The sequence below is a fragment of the Oncorhynchus masou genome, unplaced genomic scaffold, assembly GCF_036934945.1.
Source record: "Oncorhynchus masou masou isolate Uvic2021 unplaced genomic scaffold, UVic_Omas_1.1 unplaced_scaffold_1207, whole genome shotgun sequence".
Lineage (NCBI taxonomy): Eukaryota > Metazoa > Chordata > Actinopteri > Salmoniformes > Salmonidae > Oncorhynchus > Oncorhynchus masou.
This window is the reverse complement of record NW_027001856.1, coordinates 15,445-37,944: the sequence shown is the minus strand read 5'-3', so window position 1 is coordinate 37,944 and position 22,500 is coordinate 15,445. Positions and strand designations below refer to the sequence as shown.

The following is a 22,500-nucleotide window of genomic DNA, read 5'->3' as shown; positions in this document are numbered from 1 at the left end:
AGAGACAGGAAACACAGGGATAAATACACAGAGAGACAGGAAACACAGGGAAAAATACACAGAGAGACAGGAAACACAGGGAAAATACACAGAGAGACAGGAAACACAGGGATAAATACACTGGTACAGAGAGACAGGAAACACAGGGATAAATACACTGGTACAGAGAGACAGGAAACACAGGGATAAATACACTGGGACAGAGAGACAGGAAACACAGGGTTAAATACACTGGCACAGAGAGACAGGAAACACAGGGTTAAATACACTGGCACAGAGAGACAGGAAACACAGGGATAAATACACTGGTACAGAGAGACAGGAAGCACAGGGATAAATACACTGGCACAGAGAGACAGGAAACACAGGGATAAATACACTGGGACAGAGAGACAGGAAACACAGGGATAAATACACTGGCACAGAGAGACAGGAAACACAGGGATAAATACACTGGTACAGAGAGACAGGAAACACAGGGTTAAATACACTGGTACAGAGAGACAGGAAACACAGGGTTAAATACACTGGCACAGAGAGACAGGAAACACAGGGATAAATACACTGGGACAGACAGGAAACACAGGGATAAATACACTGGGACAGAGAGACAGGAAACACAGGGATAAATACACTGGCACAGAGAGACAGGAAACACAGGGTTAAATACACTGGTACAGAGAGACAGGAAACACAGGGTTAAATACACTGGCACAGAGAGACAGGAAACACAGGGATAAATACACTGGGACAGAGAGACAGGAAACACAGGGATAAATACACTGGCACAGAGAGACAGGAAACACAGGGTTAAATACACTGGTACAGAGAGACAGGAAACACAGGGTTAAATACACTGGCACAGAGAGACAGGAAACACAGGGATAAATACACTGGGACAAGAGACAGGAAACACAGGGTTAAATACACTGGTACAGAGAGACAGGAAACACAGGGTTAAATACACTGGCACAGAGAGACAGGAAACACAGGGATAAATACACTGGGACAGAGAGACAGGAAACACAGGGATAAATACACTGGGACAGAGAGACAGGAAACACAGGGTTAAATACACTGGTACAGAGAGACAGGAAACACAGGGTTAAATACACTGGCACAGACAGACAGCAAAGGACCTTGGGATAAATACACTGGGACAGGAGACAGGAAACACAGGATAAATACACTGGTACAGAGAGACAGGAAACACAGGGTTAACCTGAAACTGGTCACAAGAGACAGAAACACAGGGATAAATACACTGGCACAGAGAGACAGGAAACACAGGGATAAATACACTGGGACAGAGAGACAGGAAACACAGGGTTAAATACACTGGTACAGAGAGACAGGAAACACAGGGATAAATACACTGGTACAGAGAGACAGGAAACACAGGGATAAATACACAGGGGAAAATAAGCAACACCTGGAGGGGGTGGAGACAATCACAAGGACAGGTGAAACAGATCAGGGTGTGACATAAGAACTTCATTAGAGTCAAATGAGATCACTTGTGAGAAGTAATAAATGTTGTACATACAGTTGAAGTCGGAAGTTTACATACACTTAGGTTGGAGTCATTTTTCAACCACTCCACAAATTTCTTGTTAACAAACTATACTGTAGATTTGGCAAGTCTGTTAGGGCATCTACTTTGTGCTTGACACAAGTCATTTTCCCAACAATTGTGTAAGGACAGATTATTTCACTTTTAATTCACTGTATCACAATTCCAGTGGGTCAGAAGTTTACATACACTAAGTTGACTGCGCCTTTAAACAGCTTGGAAAATTCTAGAAAATTATGTCATGGCTTTAGAAGCTTCTGATAGGCTAATTGACATCATTTGAGTATATTGGAGGTTTACCTGTGGATGTATTTCAAGGCCTACCTTCAAACTCAGTACCTCTTTGCTTGACATCATGGGAAAATCAAAAGAAATCAGCCAAGACCTCAGAAAACAATTTGTAAACCTCCACAAGTCTGGTTCATCCTTGGGAGCAATTTCCAAACGCCTGAAGGTACCATGTTCATCTGTACAAACAATAGTACCCAAGTATAAACACCATGGGACCACGCAGCCGTCATACCGCTCAGGAAGGAGACACGTTCTGTCTCCTAGAGATGAACGTACTTTGGTGCTAAAAGTGCAAATCAATCCCAGAACAGCAGCAAAGGACCTTGTGAAGATGCTGGAGGAAACGGGTACAAAAGTATCTATATCCACAGTAAAACGAGTCCTATATCGACATAACCTGAAAGGCCGCTCAGCAAGGAAGAAACCACTGCTCCAAAACCGCCATACTAACACCAGACTACAGTTTGCAACTGCACATGGGGACAAAGATCGTACTTTTTTGGAGAAATGTCCTCTGGTCTGATGAAACAAAAATAGAACTGTTTGGCCTTAATGCCCATTGTTATGTTTGGAGGAAAGAGGGGAGGCATGCAAGGCAAAAAACACCATCCCAACCGTGAAGTATGGGGGGGGGGGTCAATAGGCTCAGTGGTAAATGTCAACCAGGGAAGAATATATTTTCCTTCAGGGGATCTAAAGATACAGAAATGGGTGTTGAATCACAGACACCTTGTGTAATATTCACTGAGCGATTAGTCCAAAACACTGTTAACATACAATGGCAAGAGGTGGGGAAGCGAAGAACACTAGGACCACTCTACACTGACGACCTGAACTACAAAACTAAACAAATGAAGAAATGCTGGGAAGCTGCAATAGAAGGAGGAGAGGGATTGATGAGAGCCAAGGGGGGAACTTCCCCACTGAGGCCCATTCTGAAAACAGGGTCAGTTTTGTGGAACATTTAAAGTTGTAAACACAACTCAAGTGGAACATTTCAATCGTATGAAGGAGACATGAGATCCAATGAGACATGAGATCCAAGGACAAAGGAGACATGAGATCCAATGGAAAAGGAGAGATGGAGAGATGAGAGCCAAGGAGAGATGTAGAGATGAGAGCCAAGGGGAAAAGGAGAGATGGAGAGATGAGAGCCAAGGAGGAAAGGAGAGATGAGAGCCACGAGGAAAAGGAGAGATGAGAGCCAAGGAGGAAAGGAGAGATGAGAGCCAAGGAGAAAATGAGAGATGAGAGCCAAGGAGAGATGGAGAGATGAGAGCCAAGGAGAAAAGGAGAGATGGAGAGATGAGAGCCAAGGGGAAAAGGAGAGATGGAGAGATGAGAGCCAAGGAGAAAAGGAGAGATGTGAGCCAAGGAGAGATGGAGAGATGAGAGCCAAGGAGAAATTGAGAGATGGAGAGGTGAGAGCCAAGGGAAAAAGGAGAGATGAGAGCCAAGGAGAGATGGAGAGATGAGAGCCAAGGGGAAAAGGAGAGATGGAGTGATGAGAGCCAAGGAGAAACGAAGCGATGAGATCCAAGGAGAAAGGAAAGGTGAGAGCCAAGGAGAGATGAGAGCCAAGTAGAAAAGGAGAGATGAGAGCCAAGGTGAAAAGGAGTGATGAGAGCCAAGGAGTGAAGGAGAGATGAGAGCCAAGGAGAGATGGAGAGATGAGAGCCAAGGAGAAAAGAAGAGATGAGAGCCAAGGCGAGATGGAGAGATGAGAGCCAAGGAGAGATGGAGAGATGAGAGCCAATGAGAAAAGGAGAGATGAGAGCCAAGGCGAGATGGAGAGATGAGAGCCAAGGAGAAAAGGAGAGATGAGAGCCAAGGAGAGATGGAGAGATGAGAGCCAAGGAGAGATGGAGAGATGGAGAGATGAGAGCCAAGGGGAAAAGGAGAGATGGAGAGATGAGAGCCAAGGAGAAAAGGAGAGATGAGAGCCAAGGAGAGATGGAGAGATGAGAGCCAAGGGGAAAAGGAGAGATGGAGAGATGAGAGCCAAGGAGAAACAAAGCGATGAGAGCCAAGGAGAAAAGGAGAGGTGAGAGCCAAAAAAAGATGGAGAGATGGAGAGGTGAGAGCCAAGGAGAAAGTTGAGATGGAGAGGTGAGAGCCAAGGAGAAAAGGAGAGATGAGAGCCAAGGAGAGATGGAGAGATGAGAGCCAAGGAGAGATGGAGAGATGGGGAGATGAGAGCCAAGGGGAAAAGGAGAGATGGAGAGATGAGAGCCAAGGAGAAAAGGAGAGATGAGAGCCAAGGAGAGATGGAGAGATGAGAGCCAAGGGGAAAAGGAGAGATGGAGAGATGAGAGCCAAGGAGAAACAAAGCGATGAGAGCCAAGGAGAAAAGGAGAGGTGAGAGCCAAGGAAAGATGAGAGCCAAGTAGAAAAGGAGAGATGAGAGCCAAGGGGAAAAGGAGAGATGAGAGCCAAGGAGAGATGGAGAGATGAGAGCCAAGTAGAAAAGGAGAGATGAGAGCCAAGGAGAGATGGAGAGATGAGACCCACGGAGAGATGGAGAGATGAGAGCCAACCCTTAAAAGTGGGGGGAAAAAATAGAGATGAAGGAATCTCAGGAGTTAATACGAGTCTTCAGAGAGGTGAGAATCACATTTACTCCTTCAATCTGGGTTCCTTTAAGGGGTGGCAGCATCATGTTGTGGTGGTGCTTTGCTGCGGGAGGGACTGGTGCACTTCACAAAATAGATGGCATCACGAGGCAGGAAAATTATGTGGATATATTGAAGCAACGTCTCAAGACATCAGTCAGGAGTTAAAGCTTAGTCGCAAATGGGTCTTCCAAATGGACAAAGACCCCAAGCATACTTCCAAAGATGTGGCAAAATGGCTTAAGGACAACAATGTCAAGGTGTTGGAGTGGCCACCACCTAGAAAATATTTGGGCAGAACTGAAAAAGTGTGTGCGAGCAAGGAGGCCTGCAAATGACTCAGTTACACCAGCTCTGTCAGGAGGAATGGAACAAAATTCACCCAACTTATTGTGGGAAGCTTGTGGAAGGCTACCCGAAACGTTTGACCCAAGTTAAACAATTTAAAGGCAATGCTACCAAATACTAATTGAGTGTATGTAAACTTCTGACCCACTGGGAATGTGATGAAAGAAATAAAAGCTGAAATAAATAATTCTCTCTACTATTATTCTGACATTTCACATTCTTAAACTAAAGTGATCCTAACAGACCTAAAGCAGGGAATGTTTACTAGGATTAAATGTCAGGAATTATGAAAAACTGAGTTTAATGTATTTGGCTAAGGTGTATGTAAACTTCCGACTTCAACTGTATGTAGAGAGATTAAGTTGAAGACTATTGTATGTTCTTTATTAAGGAAGCAATTGAGTCTAGTGCTTGTTTGTTCTCTTTGTTCAGAGAAGGAAGCTTGTGGTGTTCTTCCGAGAATGTCTTGTTGAAGGGCATTCCCCTTGAGACAGAGTGTGTGTGAGAGCGAGAGAGAGTGCGTGCCAACACTGGTCAACCAGCACTATAATAGACAGGCACTAAGACCCAACACTGTCTGTGGTTCCAGAGGAGGCTTCCCAGATCAAAACAGACTGGGAAAATTCCCACTATTCCACCTGTTCTATAGAGAAAGATAGAAGTTCTGCGTATTCCCGGCAAGATAACCGCTTTGCAGGTAATTTAGACGGTTTTTTTTCTGGTTGATCCGATTATTGAGAGATTATAATAGGTGTTTATTGTTATAGGTACCTTATTGTTACGTACATTTTCTAGATATTGATCTATTCTCATCATAAGATATAGCATAAGATATAGATGACTACTGTCTATTCATTTCATGAAGTATTTTGTGGTCCAAAACCCCCCCCCTAAAAAAACAGTCAGTTAGAAATGAATGAGTGTCGTTATGAGACTCTTTCAGAGGTAGTTTGCGTCCTGTCCTGCGCTTAATGTTGCGCTGGGCTTAAATGTCTACTCTGATTTCGACTCTATTGCAGCATGGCAATGGAATGCATCAATAACTGTTGCAAAAGCTTTCAAGGCAAAGACAAGGCAATCAAACAACAAGGTAAATTGTTAACTTTATAAAAAAAATGTTTTTAAATATTGTCAACTATACGGGATTATTCCGTGTTTTATAGCCTTATATCCTTCTGACAATTGTTTTTTTTTAAATAAAATAGATTTCAGAACAAAATACCATTTTGTTTTACTTTTATGTAAGTTGTTCCTTTTTCCATTTCAAATAGTCAAATATAGGATATTGCCCAAATGACTTGTGATTTACGTGATTAGTATGTGATGAATGTCCTGTACTCTGTAGAGTTCACATTGAAAATGCCCCCCTCGGAGTGGAATTATCTATTTCAATAAGTGGGATATAAACTAAACTAAACTACACTGAACAAAAATATAAACACAACATGCAAAGTGTTGGTCCCATGTTTCATGAGCTGAAATAAAAGATCCCAGAAATGTTCCATAAGTCGCCCGAATTTGGTAGTATGTCCTACTGGCCTCACAACTGCAGACCACGTGTAACCACGGCAACCCAGGACTTCCACATCCACTTTCGTCCTAGACCAGCCACCGAGACAGCTGATGAAATTGAGGAGTATTTCTGTCTGTAATGAAGCCCTTTTGTGGGGGGGGGGAAAAAGTCATTCTGATTGGCTGGGCCCATCGCTGGCTCTGCCCAGTCATGTGAAATCCATAGATTAGGGCCTAATGAATTTATTTAAATTGACTGATTTCCTTAAATCAACTGTAACTCAGTAAGATCATTGAAATTGTTGCATGTTGCGTTTTGATACTTTTGTTCAGTATATTTGAACTGATCCATGTATGTCCTACTCTGTAGTGATAACGGTGAAGACGTCCCCTGCCAGAGCCATCTCAGGTGACCCCAGGGAGAGTGTAGGGGTATCAGAGGACTATCTCCTCTCTAAACTCCCCCCGGGTGGGAAAGAAGTTCCCTTTGTCATCCCCACGTTCAAACCTTCCTACATCCAACCGCCAGGCTCACGTTACCTCGGCAACCAGACACCGTGGCTACACAGTACGAACCAATCAATCATTGTCTTTTTTTTTCTTTTTTTTTTACCGACCAGACAGCTTTAAAAAAAAAATAATAATAATCCATATAAAACTATGTTTTATTACTAGAGGACAGTTCTAAGTGTTCATGTTTTTATATATATATATATAAATCCATATAAAACTATGTTTTATTACTAGATGCTCCTTCCCAGTTCTAAGTGTTCTTAACTCTACAACCATCTTTACTATATATCTCTTTTCCATCTCTTAATAGCCATATTTTCCTAACTTCTTACATGCTACAACCATTCCCTATCAAGTTACAACCATTTTAACTCTACAACCTTCTCTTATCTCTATCCTGCCCTGTATCACATGTACTACTCTTAACCATGCTTAACTCTACAACCATCTCTTAACTCTACAACCATCTCTTAACTCTACAACCATCTCTTAACTCTACAACCATCTCTATCCTGCCCTGTATCACTAGTGTGGTACTTCTCTTATACACCATGCTTAACTCTACAACCATCTCTCAACTCTACAACCATCTCTTAACTCTACAACCATCTCTCAACTCTACAACCATCTCTTAACTCTACAACCATCTCTTAACTCTACAACCATCTCTTAACTCTACAACCATCTCTTAACTCTACAACCATCTCTATCCTGCCCTGTATCCATAGTGACAATAGTGGTCGGTGGATCATTTGTCCAGATCGATCTGCAATAGGTTAACTGGCAATCATACCACACATACAATCATTCAAATATGCACACGTTTTCTATTTTAACTCCACATAGAACATAGAGGACTAGCTGATAGGCAGCGGGAGAAGGCCAGGTGAGGCATTACGCAATTAAGAACAGTCAAAACACGAGAGAGACAGCTCAACAACAAAAAAGCTCCCTCATTGATCTTGTTTAAGCCTTACACATTTAAGTTACTATATATGCATGCTCAGTTATTCAGGGGTAGTTATTCAGGGGTAGTTATTCAGGGGTAGTTATTCAGGGGTAGTTATTCAGGGGTAGCTTAACTTCCGTCCTGCCTCTTCTCTGATCCGAGCTAGCTATTCCTCGACCTAGAACCTAAATATAACGTTTCAATACAGCCTAAATATTTGTCGTTTAACTTTTAAATGGCCACAGCAGTAGAAATCCATTTTTTTTTCAAGCTTAGTCAAAGTATGACGTATTTGGCCTTGAAGTGACACCGGGAACTGTCAGCTTCGTGCAAATTCTTGCCAAACGTGAGTCTTTTCCTATGAAATAACGTACAATAGCGTACATTATTTATTTTTTTAGCTCACAGTACATTTCGTTTCAGGGCTGGGTTTTATTTGAATGGTACCACCCACTAGCATGGCGTTGTTTATTAATTAATCAGGTGCACCTGCAAAGTCGTCGAGTTGCGACTGAGTTGAGCAACATGACAGATCTTCTTTGGCTACAGCAAAGATGGGAGATGAATGAATATAGTTCACTCAGGCCTTTTACCGTTCGATATTTTTAAAAGGGGCGGGTCTCCCATAGACACCAATGTAATAGCAGCTGGGGTCTGGTCTACTTAGTTGAATTGACTTTCATTGAACCAGGGGGAAAAAACAGCTGGAGTGGGGTGTCTCGCTTCCTCTTCCTTCTCTGGCTACATTTTTTAGCCGTTTTCTACACTTGGCTCCTTCACTTTTTTTTGTTCACTCGCAAATTATAATAATCCATTGGATAATTTGTCAAGTTTCACTTGTTTTTTTTCACTAGTCTGTAATAAAAAAAGATATGCATTGAGTCTAGGAACCACTAAGAACACCTTCTCTTTCCATAACAGACCGACCAGGTGAAAGCTATGACCCCTTATTGATGTTACTTGTTAAATCCACTTCAAATCAGTGTAGATGAAGGGGAGGAGACGGGTTAAAGAAGGATGTTTAAGCATTGAGACATGGATAGGGTTTGCCATTCAGAGGGTGAATGGGCAAGACAAAGTATGTACGTGCCTTTGAATGAGGTATGGTAGTCGGTGCCAGGCGCACACTGGTTTTGTGTCAAGAACTGCAACGCTGCTGTTTTTTTTTCTCTCCAACGCACAACAGTTTCCCGTGTGTATCAAGAATGGTCCACCAAACGACATCCAACCGACTTGACAAGACTGTGCAACTCAATATAAGAACGGTGTTCTTAATGTTTTGTACACTCAGTGTATATGACCATTTTATAAATGGTAAAATTGTGTGTGATATGATTGCATTTTGGAACACCACCCAAAGATGAATGGTTTTGACCAGGATCAAACTATCACAATAATGTACCAACTGTGCATTGATTATGTTGATAAACTCTGTGTGTACCCCAGGTTTAGGTGATGTGTCCTGTAACTTCTGACCTGTGACCTCTAACCTTTGTGTACCCCGGTGTCAGCCAGTAGCGCCTATGCAGAGAGGAAGGCTGAGCTGTCAGGGGACAGTCATATCATCTATAACCCTGACTCCTCCCCCAACATGTGTCCCGGGACAACACCACACAGCACCCTGAAAAAGACTCCCCGTGGATCAGGTGTGTACTGTGATGTCACCCTAACACTAACCCTGTACTGTAAAATCACACTAACCCTGTACTGTAAAATCACACTAACCCTGTACTGTAAAATCACACTAACCACGTACTGTAAAATCACACTAACCCTGTACTGTAAAAAGTGCATGGTATGGGCTTGATGCTCCTTTCCAATAAATGTTGAGGGTCTAATTCTAGTGACATGATGATCGATGCTTGACTGCCATTTGACAAAGAAAAATGTTCTCGCTCTGACCATAATAATCTCATCATTCAGACTGACTACCGTTATCTGGAAGTTGTTGTCTAGAGCATGTGTACAAAGACCTGAGTAGGAACATTTGCTATTTTAACGGAACAGTTTTCGTAACAAAACTATTCGTAGAGTTGAAACCGGGATGGAATTTTTAAAAACATGTTGTATTCGGTACATTAAAAAAAAAAGTTAATTTTGTTGGCACTATATCACGCACAGATTTTTCTTTTTTAAATCTGCAGATTTTTGAATATTAGCATAAAATTCAGTTGCCAATTGGATGGAAACCCTAGGTACTGTTTTCCAATATTTTTGTATCCGAGCTTCCGTTTTTGAATTTTTCAACATTTTCGACAGTTTGCGGTTCTCTACCATTCCCATTATTTTAGCATTATGGATATAGTGTGAGGAGAGACCAGGACCTCTGAATCAGTTGTATAACTAGAATATCAGAAAAATAAAATAGAAAATCATTACACTAAGAAAGGTTCACAGTGTTTAATTTAGATTTAGATGTTCTTGTGTCTTTTAATTACCGTTAACTGTTGGCTTGGCTTTCACATTGGTATAAATCCTCTTGGTTGGTTTGGCTTTCAGGTGGGAATATGAAGACTGGAAGACAGAGTCTGAGTAAATCTATGTTTAATCTGTCTAACCCCAGCCTCCACAGCCACATACAGGTGAGGTTTTATGTTTGTTGTAATATTTATTTAACTCAGCACCTGTGAAGCCACAGTAAACCAAGCCTGACGCCTAACCTATGAGCTGCCGTACCTATTTCTGAACCTCTTAAATCATTGTGCGCCACTTGTACCATCAGTGTTTTCATTGACCGTTACTCAACGCTCTGTCTGGTAAAAGACGGAGCAAATCTCTGTTGATTGTGTTAAATGAAGTGGAAATCAATCAAAAACATTTATATGTAGTGTTTTACAAAGGGTTTGGTTCGGGCTGTCCGGGTGGGGTTCTCTTCGCTGCATTAGTAAAGGATATCGCGTAGTTCTGTATCGTATTCGCGTGTCAGCAACAACCCATTGGTTACCAGGTATATATATATCGATAGTGAAGCCGTTATGAATACTCGTGTCTCGCCCCCAAAACCACAAAGAAACATTACAAGCTCTCGTACGGAACCTCGTCATAAATAACGCGATAAACTCCAGCGCTGCGCGTGCTTCCGTCTGGTCGAATAGTACTCCTGAGTTGTATTCCAAATGGTATTATATTGCCTTTTATATTGACATATATGGGCCCTCGTCAAAAGTAGCGCAAGTAGTTGTTTGGCTGTCTTTAGTGTGTTGTATTGTTTTTACAGCGCCTTATTGGGGAAACTACCTTTTTACAGCTGTTGCTGTGTTTAGTGTAGTGTAATTATGCATACAGGAAGATAATAAAACACAGGCTGTTTGAGTATCCTGTTCACGTCCTGTTGACTTTCTCTTGATATCATGCAATGTTGTCTCTGTGTTTTGTTGCGACATTTGCGTCCAGTGGTTTACGTTGTGTGTTTATCCCGATGCAGCGGTATGACAGTGTGTCCAACGTTCAGAGCAGCAGTGCTTCGTCCTCTACGAGGGACTCCCTGGGGAGCAGCCGTAGTCTTGGTAACCATTACACCATTACACACACACACACACACACACACACACACACACACACACACACACACACACACACACACACACACACACACACACACACACACACACACACACACACACACACACACACCAGGGTTTGACATAAATCACATTTCAATTATGGTAATGAATCCGAACAGAACATGCAACTCATGTAATGAAGCAGTCAATTTCAAACATTTGTCAAAATGCAATTCACGTGAAAACACCATTCTAAAACATCACACCTGGGAAAACACTTCTAAAACATCACACCTGGGAAAACACTATTCTAAAACATCACACCTGTGAAAGCACTATTCTAAAACATCACACCTGGGAAAACACCATTCTAAAACATCACACCTGGGAAAACACTATTCTAAAACATCACACCTGGGAAAACACTATTCTAAAACATCACACCTGGGAAAACACCATTCTAAAACATCACACCTGGGAAAACACTATTCTAAAACATCACACCTGGGAAAACACTATTCTAAAACATCACACCTGGGAAAAACACTATTCTAAAACATCACACCTGGGAAAACACTATTCTAAAACATCACACCTGGGAAAACACTATTCTAAAACATCACACCTGGGAAAACACTATTCTAAAACATCACACCTGGGAAAACACTATTCTAAAACATCACACCTGGGAAAACACTATTCTAAAACATCACACCTGGGAAAACACCATTCTGAACATCACACCTGGGAAAACACCATTCTAAAACATCACACCTGGGAAAACACTATTCTAAAACATCACACCTGGGAAAACACTATTCTAAAACATCACACCTGGGAAAACACTATTCTAAAACATCACACCTGGGAAAACACCATTCTAAAACATCACACCTGGGAAAACACCATTCTGAACATCACACCTGGGAAAACACCATTCTAAAACATCACACCTGGGAAAACACCATTCTAAAACATCACACCTGGGAAAACACTATTCTAAAACATCACACCTGGGAAAACACCATTCTAAAACATCACACCTGGGAAAACACTATTCTAAAACATCACACCTGGGAAAACACTATTCTAAAACATCACACCTGGGAAAACATTATTCTAAAACATCACACCTGGGAAAACACCATTCTAAAACATCACACCTGGGAAAACACCATTCTAAAACATCACACCTGGGAAAACACCATTCTGAACATCACACCTGGGAAAACACCATTCTAAAACATCACACCTGGGAAAACACTATTCTAAAACATCACACCTGGGAAAACACTATTCTAAAATATCACACCTGGGAAAACACTATTCTAAAACATCACACCTGGGAAAACACTATTCTAAAACATCATACCTGGGAAAACACTATTCTAAAACATCACACCTGGAAAACACTATTCTAAAACATCACACCTGGGAAAACACTATTCTAAAACATCACACCTGGGAAAACACCATTCTAAAACATCACACCTGGGAAAACACTATTCTAAAACATCACACCTGGGAAAACACTATTCTAAAACATCACACCTGGGAAAACACTATTCTAAAACATCACACCTGGGAAAACACTATTCTAAAACATCACACCTGGGAAAACACTATTCTAAAACATCACACCTGGGAAAACACTATTCTAAAACATCACACCTGGGAAAACACTATTCTAAAACATCACACCTGGGAAAACACTATTCTAAAACATCACACCTGGGAAAACACTATTCTAAAACATCACACCTGGGAAAACACTATTCTAAAACATCACACCTGGGAAAACACCATTCTAAAACATCACACCTGGGAAAACACCATTCTAAAACATCACACCTGGGAAAACACTATTCTAAAACATCACACCTGTGAAAACACTTCTAAAACATCACACCTGTGAAAACACTATTCTAAAACATCACACCTGGGAAAAACACCATTCTAAAACATCACACCTGGGAAAACACCATTCTGAACAGCACACCTGGGAAAACACCATTCTGAACATCACACCTGGGAAAACACTATTCTAAAACATCACACCTGGGAAAACACTATTCTAAAACATCACACCTGGGAAAAACACCATTCTAAAACATCACACCTGGGAAAACACTATTCTAAAACATCACACCTGGGAAAACACTATTCTAAAACCTGGGAAAACATTATTCTAAAACATCACACCTGGGAAAACACCATTCTAAAACATCACACCTGGGAAAACACCATTCTAAAACATCACACCTGGGAAAACACCATTCTGAACATCACACCTGGGAAAACACTATTCTAAAACATCACACCTGGGAAAACACTATTCTAAAACATCACACCTGGGAAAACACTATTCTAAAACATCACACCTGGGAAAACACTATTCTAAAACATCACACCTGGGAAAACACTATTCTAAAACATCACACCTGGGAAAACACTATTCTAAAACATCACACCTGGGAAAACACTATTCTAAAACATCACACCTGGGAAAACACCATTCTAAAACATCACACCTGGGAAAACACTATTCTAAAACATCACACCTGGGAAAACACCATTCTGAACATCACACCTGGGAAAACACTATTCTGAACATCACACCTGGGAAAACACCATTCTAAAACATCACACCTGGGAAAACACTATTCTAAAACATCACACCTGGGAAAACAATTCTGAAAACACTATTCTAAAACATCACACCTGGGAAAACACTATTCTAAAACATCACACCTGGGAAAACACCATTCTAAAACATCACACCTGGGAAAACACTATTCTAAAACACCACACCTGGGAAAACACAATTCTAAAACATCACACCTGGGAAAACACTATTCTAAAACATCACACCTGGGAAAACACCATTCTAAAACATCACACCTGGGAAAACACTATTCTAAAACATCACACCTGGGAAAACACTATTCTAAAACATCACACCTGGGAAAACACTATTCTAAAACATCACACCTGGGAAAAACACTATTCTAAAACAACACACCTGGGAAAACACTATTCTAAAACATCACACCTGGGGGAAAACACTATTCTAAAACATCACACCTGGGAAAACACTATTCTAAAACATCACACCTGGGAAAACACTATTCTAAAACATCACACCTGGGAAAACACTATTCTAAAACATCACACCTGGGAAAAACACTATTCTAAAACATCACACCTGGGAAAACACTATTCTAAAACATCACACCTGGGAAAACACTATTCTAAAACATCACACCTGGGAAAACACTATTCTAAAACATCACACCTGGGAAAACACTATTCTAAAACATCACACCTGGGAAAACACTATTCTAAAACATCACACATGGGAAAACACCATTCTGAACATCACACCTGGGAAAACACCATTCTAAAACATCACACCTGGGAAAACACTATTCTAAAACATCACACCTGTGAAAACACTTCTAAAACATCACACCTGTGAAAACACTATTCTAAAACATCACACCTGGGAAAAACACCATTCTAAAACATCACACCTGGGAAAACACCATTCTGAACAGCACACCTGGGAAAACACCATTCTGAACATCACACCTGGGAAAACACTATTCTAAAACATCACACCTGGGAAAACACTATTCTAAAACATCACACCTGGGAAAAACACCATTCTAAAACATCACACCTGTGAAAGCACTATTCTAAATCATCACACCTGGGAAAACACTATTCTAAAACATCACACCTGGGAAAACATTATTCTAAAACATCACACCTGGGAAAACACCATTCTAAAACATCGCACCTGGGAAAACACCATTCTAAAACATCACACCTGGGAAAACACCATTCTGAACATCACACCTGGGAAAACACCATTCTAAAACATCACACCTGGGAAAACACTATTCTAAAACATCACACCTGGGAAAACACCATTCTAAAACATCACACCTGGGAAAACACTATTCTAAAACATCACACCTGGGAAAAACACCATTCTGAACATCACACCTGTGAAAACACTATTCTGAACATCACACCTGGGAAAACACTATTCTAAAACATCACACCTGGGAAAACACCATTCTAAAACATCACACCTGGGAAAACACTATTCTAAAACATCACACCTGGGAAAACACCATTCTGAACATCACACCTGGGAAAACACTATTCTAAAACATCACACCTGGGAAAACACTATTCTAAAACATCACACCTGGGAAAAACACCATTCTAAAACATCACACCTGTGAAAGCACTATTCTAAATCATCACACCTGGGAAAACACTATTCTAAAACATCACACCTGGGAAAACACTATTCTAAAACATCACACCTGGGAAAACACCATTCTAAAACATCACACCTGGGAAAACACTATTCTAAAACATCACACCTGGGAAAACACCATTCTAAAACATCACACCTGGGAAAACACTATTCTAAAACATCACACCTGGGAAAACACCATTCTGAACATCACACCTGGGAAAACACTATTCTAAAACATCACACCTGGGAAAACACCATTCTAAAACATCACACCTGGGAAAACACTATTCTAAAACATCACACCTGGGAAAACACCATTCTGAACATCACACCTGGGAAAACACTATTCTAAAACACCACACCTGGGAAAACACCATTCTGAACATCACACCTGGGAAAACACCATTCTAAAACATTACACCTGGGAAAACACTATTCTAAAACATCACACCTGGGAAAACACTATTCTGAACATCACACCTGGGAAAACACCATTCTAAAACATCACACCTGGGAAAACACTATTCTAAAACATCACACCTGGGAAAACACCATTCTAAAACATCACACCTGGGAAAACACTATTCTAAAACATCACACCTGGGAAAACACCATTCTAAAACATCACACCTGGGAAAACACTATTCTAAAACATCACACCTGGGAAAACACCATTCTGAACATCACACCTGGGAAAACACTATTCTAAAACATCACACCTGGGAAAACACCATTCTAAAACATCACACCTGGGAAAACACTATTCTAAAACATCACACCTGGGAAAACACCATTCTAAAACATCACACCTGGGAAAACACTATTCTAAAACATCACACCTGGGAAAACACCATTCTGAACATCACACCTGGGAAAACACTATTCTAAAACATCACACCTGGGAAAACACCATTCTAAAACATCACACCTGGGAAAACACTATTCTAAAACATCACACCTGGGAAAACACCATTCTGAACATCACACCTGGGAAAACACTATTCTAAAACACCACACCTGGGAAAACACCATTCTGAACATCACACCTGGGAAAACACCATTCTAAAACATTACACCTGGGAAAACACTATTCTAAAACATCACACCTGGGAAAACACTATTCTAAAACATCACACCTGGGAAAACACAATTCTAAACATCACACCTCGGAAAACACTATTCTAAAACATCACACCTGGGAAAACACCATTCTAAACATCACACCTGGGAAAACACCATTCTAAAACATCACACCTGGGAAAAACACCATTCTAAAACATCACACCTGGGAAAACACAATTCTAAACATCACACCTGGGAAAACACTATTCTAAAACATCACACCTGGGAAAACACTATTCTAAAACATCACACCTGGGAAAACACAATTCTAAACATCACACCTGGGAAAACACAATTCTAAACATCACACCTGGGAAAATACCATTCTGAACATCACACCTGGGAAAACACTATTCTAAAACATCACACCTGGGAAAACACCATTCTAAACATCACACCTGGGAAAACACTATTCTAAAACATCACACCTGGGAAAACACCATTCTGAACATCACACCTGGGAAAACACTATTCTAAAACATCACACCTGGGAAAACACCATTCTAAAACATCACACCTGGGAAAACACTATTCTAAAACATCACACCTGGGAAAACACTATTCTAAAACATCACACCTGGGAAAACACTATTCTAAAACATCACACCTGGGAAAACACTATTCTAAAACATCACACCTGGGAAAACACTATTCTAAAACATCACACCTGGGAAAACACCATTCTAAAACATCACACCTGGGAAAACACTATTCTAAAACATCACACCTGGGAAAACACTATTCTAAAACATCACACCTGGGAAAACACTATTCTAAAATATCACACCTGGGAAAACACTATTCTAAAACATCACACCTGGGAAAACACTATTCTAAAACATCACACCTGGGAAAACACTATTCTAAAACATCACACCTGGGAAAACACTATTCTAAAACATCACACCTGGGAAAACACTATTCTAAAACATCACACCTGGGAAAACACTATTCTAAAACATCACACCTGGGAAAACACCATTCTGAACATCACACCTGGGAAAACACCATTCTAAAACATCACACCTGGGAAAACACCATTCTGAACATCACACCTGGGAAAACACTATTCTAAAACATCACACCTGGGAAAACACCATTCTAAAACATCACACCTGGGAAAACACCATTCTAAAACATCACACCTGGGAAAACACTATTCTAAAACATCACACCTGGGAAAACACTATTCTAAAACATCACACCTGGGAAAACACTATTCTAAAACATCACACCTGGGAAAACACTATTCTAAAATATCACACCTGGGAAAACACTATTCTAAAACATCACACCTGGGAAAACACTATTCTAAAACATCACACCTGGGAAAACACTATTCTAAAACATCACACCTGGGAAAACACTATTCTAAAACATCACACCTGGGAAAACACTATTCTAAAACATCACACCTGGGAAAACACTATTCTAAAACATCACACCTGGGAAAACACTATTCCATCACACCTGGGAAAACACTATTCTAAAACATCACACCTGGGAAAACACTATTCTAAAACATCACACCTGGGAAAACACTATTCTAAAACATCACACCTGGGAAAACACTATTCTAAAACATCACACCTGGGAAAACACTATTCTAAAACATCACACCTGGGAAAACACCATTCTAAAACATCACACCTGGGAAAACACTATTCTAAAACATCACACCTGGGAAAACACCATTCTGAACATCACACCTGGGAAAACACTATTCTAAAATATCACACCTGGGAAAACACAATTCTAAAACATCACACCTGGGAAAAACACCATTCTAAAACATCACACCTGGGAAAACACCATTCTAAAACATCACACCTGGGAAAACACAATTCTAAACATCACACCTGGGAAAACACTATTCTAAAACATCACACCTGGGAAAATACCATTCTGAACATCACACCTGGGAAAACACTATTCTAAAACATCACACCTGGGAAAACACTATTCTAAAACATCACACCTGGGAAAACACTATTCTAAAACATCACACCTGGGAAAACACCATTCTGAACAGCACACGTGATAGATTTTAATCTGTCACATATGGAACAGCTATGTTAGAAACTTAGAAAGTGGGGGAATCTAAAGATGCAACAACTAGGATGGGTTGATAATATGTCTAGGATTGTGCCTTTTGTTTCTGGACAACGAAAGAAAGGTGATATATAATAACCTCTTAGAGTTTTATTTGGCTGTCTCCATAGAATAACCCCTTTTGGGTCCCGGTAGAACTCTTTTGGGTTCCATGTAGAACCCTCTGTGGAAAAGGGTTTTACATGAAACCAAAAAGGGTTCTACCTGGAACCAAAAAGGGTTCTACCTGGAACCAAAAAGGGTTCTACCTGGAACCAAAAAGGGTTCTACCTGGAACCAAAAAGGGTTCTACCTGGAACCAAAAAGGGTTCTACCTGGAACCAAAAAGGGTTCTACCTGGAACCAAAATGGGTTCTACCTGGAACCAAAAAGGGTTCTACCTGGAACCAAAAAGGGTTCATCAAAGGGTACTCCTATGGGGATAGCCAAAGAACCATTTCAGTTTCTTGATAGCACCATTTGTTTCTAAGAGTGTTAAACAGGAGAGAAACGGCAGAACAGTTGGTCCAATAGGTAAGTAAATGGAAATACACTTGCTGAAATGATATAATTACTCCTGTCTATACAGAAATAAATTAAATCATTAATTAAATCATTCAAAATACAATGTAGAACCTTTTCCACGGAGGGTTCTACATGGAACCCAAAAGGGTTCTCCTATGGGGATAGCCGAAGAAACCTTTCGGAGCCCTATTGTTCTTGGAGTGTAGGCTACGGCGTTGTGTTTTCCGTTGAGCTAACGTATGTCTCTGTTGTGCTTGTCTTGTAGAGTCCATCACATTGTCAGGCGATGAGAGGGAGCTTGGGAAGGTGTGTGTCCGGCTGAGTTACCAGGAGGCCCTGGAGCAGGTGTGGATCACGTTGGTACAGGTACGGTTTCAGGCCGGGAGGAGGGGTGAGGATGAGGGATTTGAGGGACTAAAGGGCCCATTGTACCTGCCTTCTAGGTGGCTGAATGGGGCCTCTGTCTCAGACCGTTGCAACTGAACCCAGGGCCCAGAATCTCCATCTCAATATCCCCTCTCTCTTCACAAGTCACTGCTCTGTTAATTAACTTCTGAGAGGTTCCTCACTCAAGAGGAATAATGATGAGCAAATATTTCCTATCCAAGCAAAACTTAAAATGGTCATAGAATTCTGATCATATAACAAAAAGATCACAATGTAGATACACTAACAAGTAAATGGCGACACAAGTACACTATGATACCGAGCCCTCCAACTCTGTAGCCAGCCCCCCAACTCTGTAGCCAGCTCTCCAACTCTGTAGCCAGCCCCCCAACTCTGTAGCCAGCCCCCCAACTCTGTAGCCAGCCCCCCAACTCTGTAGCCAGCCCCCTAACTCTGTAGCCAGCCCCCCAACTCTGTAGCCAGCCCCCCAACTCTGTAGCCAGCCCCCAACTCTGTAGCTAGCCCCCAACTCTGTAGCCATAACCCCAACTCTGTAGCCATAACCCCAACTCTGTAGCCATACCCCCAACTCTGTAGCCATACCCCCAACTCTGTAGCCAGCCCTCCAACTCTGTAGCCAGCCCCCCAACTCTGTAGCCAGCCCCCAACTCTGTAGCCATACCCCCAACTCTGTAGCCAGCCCCCAACTCTGTAGCCATAACCCCGACTCTGTAGCCATAACCCCAACTCTATAGCCATAACCCCAACTCTGTAGCCATCCCCCAACTCTGTAGCCATCCCCCCAACTCTGTAGCCAGCCCCCAAACTCTGTAGCCAGCCCTCCAACTCTGTAGCCAACTCTGTAGCCAGCCCTCCAACTCTGTAGCCAGCCCTCCAACTCTGTAGCCAGCCCCCCAACTCTGTAGCCAGCCCTCCAACTCTGTAGCCAGCCCCCAACTCTGTAGCCAGCCCCCAACTCTGTAGCCATACCCCCAACTCTGTAGCCAGCCCCCAACTCTGTAGCCATAACCCCAACTCTGTAGCCATAACCCCAACTCTGTAGCCATAACCCCAACTCTGTAGCCAGCCCTCCAACTCTGTAGCCAGCCCCCAACTCTGTAGCCAGCCCCCAAACTCTGTAGCCAGCCCTCCAACTCTGTAGCCAGCCCTCCTGCTCTGTAGCCAGCCCTCCAGCTCTGTAGCCAGCCCTCCAACTCTGTAGCCAGCCCTCCAACTCTGTAGCCAGCCCTCCAACTCTGTAGCTAGCCCTCCAACTCTGTAGCCAGCTCTCCAACTCTGTAGCCAGACCTCTAGATATGTAGCCAGACCTCTAGCTCTGTAGCCAGATCTCTGGCTCTGTAGCCAAATCTCTAGCTCTGTAGCCAAATCTCTAGCTCTGTAGCCAGATCTCTAGCTCTGTAGCCAGACCTTCAATTATTCTTTCTCTCCTTCTCTCAGTGTAAGGATGTGTTCCTCGTTCAGAACAGCAGTGAGCAGCAGAAGATTAGCTTTAAAGGCATCATCACTATGACCAAACCAGTACAGTTCAAGAGCTCCTCCAACTCTGTTATTTAGCCACCCCTGGTACCAGATCTGTTGGCGCTGTCATACCAACTCCTATGATCAGTGATGTAGGAAAGACAACACAAACAGATCTGGTACCAGGCTAAGATGTGGTTGTACTGTACAATACTATAACTCCAGTCACATCCAGACAATCATCAGCCTGGTGGTTTGAGGTTGAAAAGATAGCACAAAGATATCCGGAACCAGGCTACTCTAGGATGACCTCACCTATCTAAAACACTGGACCACTAGAACCAGGCTACTGTAGCATGACCTCACATATCTAAAACACTGGACCACTAGAACCAGGCTACTGTAGCATGACCTCACCTATCTAAAACACTGGACCACTGGAACCAGGCTACTGTAGCATGACCTCACCCATCTAAAACACTGGACCACTAGAACCAGGCTACTGTAGCATGACCTCACCTATCTAAAACACTGGACCACTAGAACCAGGCTACTGTAGCATGACCTCACCTATCTAAAACACTGGACCACTGGAACCAGGCTACTGTAGCATGACCTCACCTATCTAAAACACTAGAACCAGGCTAATGTAGCATGACCTCACCTATCTAAAACACTGGAACCAGGCTACTGTAGCATGACCTCACCTATCTAAAACACTGGAACCAGGCTACTGTAGGATGACCTCACCTATCTAAAACACTGGACCACTAGAACCAGGCTACTGTAGCATGACCTCACCTATCTAAAACACTAGAACCAGGCTAATGTAGCATGACCTCACCTATCTAAAACACTGGAACCAGGCTACTGTAGCATGACCTCACCTATCTAAAACACTGGAACCAGGCTACTGTAGGATGACCTCACCTATCTAAAACACTGGAACCAGGCTACTGTAGCATGACCTCACCTATCTAAAACACTGGACCACTAGAACCAGGCTACTGTAGCATGACCTCACCTATCTAAAACACTGGACCACTAGAACCAGGCTACTGTAGCATGACCTCACCTATCTAAACCACTAGAACCAGGCTACTGTAGCATGACCTCACCTATCTAAAACACTGGACCACTAGAACCAGGCTACTGTAGCATGACCTCACATATCTAAAACACTGGACCACTAGAACCAGGCTACTGTAGCATGACCTCACCTATCTAAAACACTGGACCACTGGAACCAGGCTACTGTAGCATGACCTCACCTATCTAAAACACTGGACCACTAGAACCAGGCTACTGTAGCATGACCT

General features: G+C 42.0%; 1 protein-coding gene across 1 annotated transcript in view; it reads left to right on the top strand.

Annotated features, from left to right (window-relative positions):
* Window positions 1-5,843: 5,843 nt before the first annotated feature.
* Window positions 5,844-22,500, top strand: part of LOC135529897 (tandem C2 domains nuclear protein-like) — a 20,955-nt gene continuing 4,298 nt past the window's right edge. Inside the window, exons 1-8 of the mRNA XM_064958305.1 lie at window positions 5,844-5,914; window positions 6,350-6,468; window positions 6,707-6,904; window positions 9,310-9,444; window positions 10,298-10,380; window positions 11,223-11,304; window positions 19,581-19,681; window positions 21,161-21,268. Coding sequence (XP_064814377.1) covers window positions 6,351-6,468; window positions 6,707-6,904; window positions 9,310-9,444; window positions 10,298-10,380; window positions 11,223-11,304; window positions 19,581-19,681; window positions 21,161-21,268 — 825 coding nt within the window. The 5' untranslated portion in view covers window positions 5,844-5,914; window position 6,350. The remainder of the gene's footprint in view (window positions 5,915-6,349; window positions 6,469-6,706; window positions 6,905-9,309; window positions 9,445-10,297; window positions 10,381-11,222; window positions 11,305-19,580; window positions 19,682-21,160; window positions 21,269-22,500) is intronic.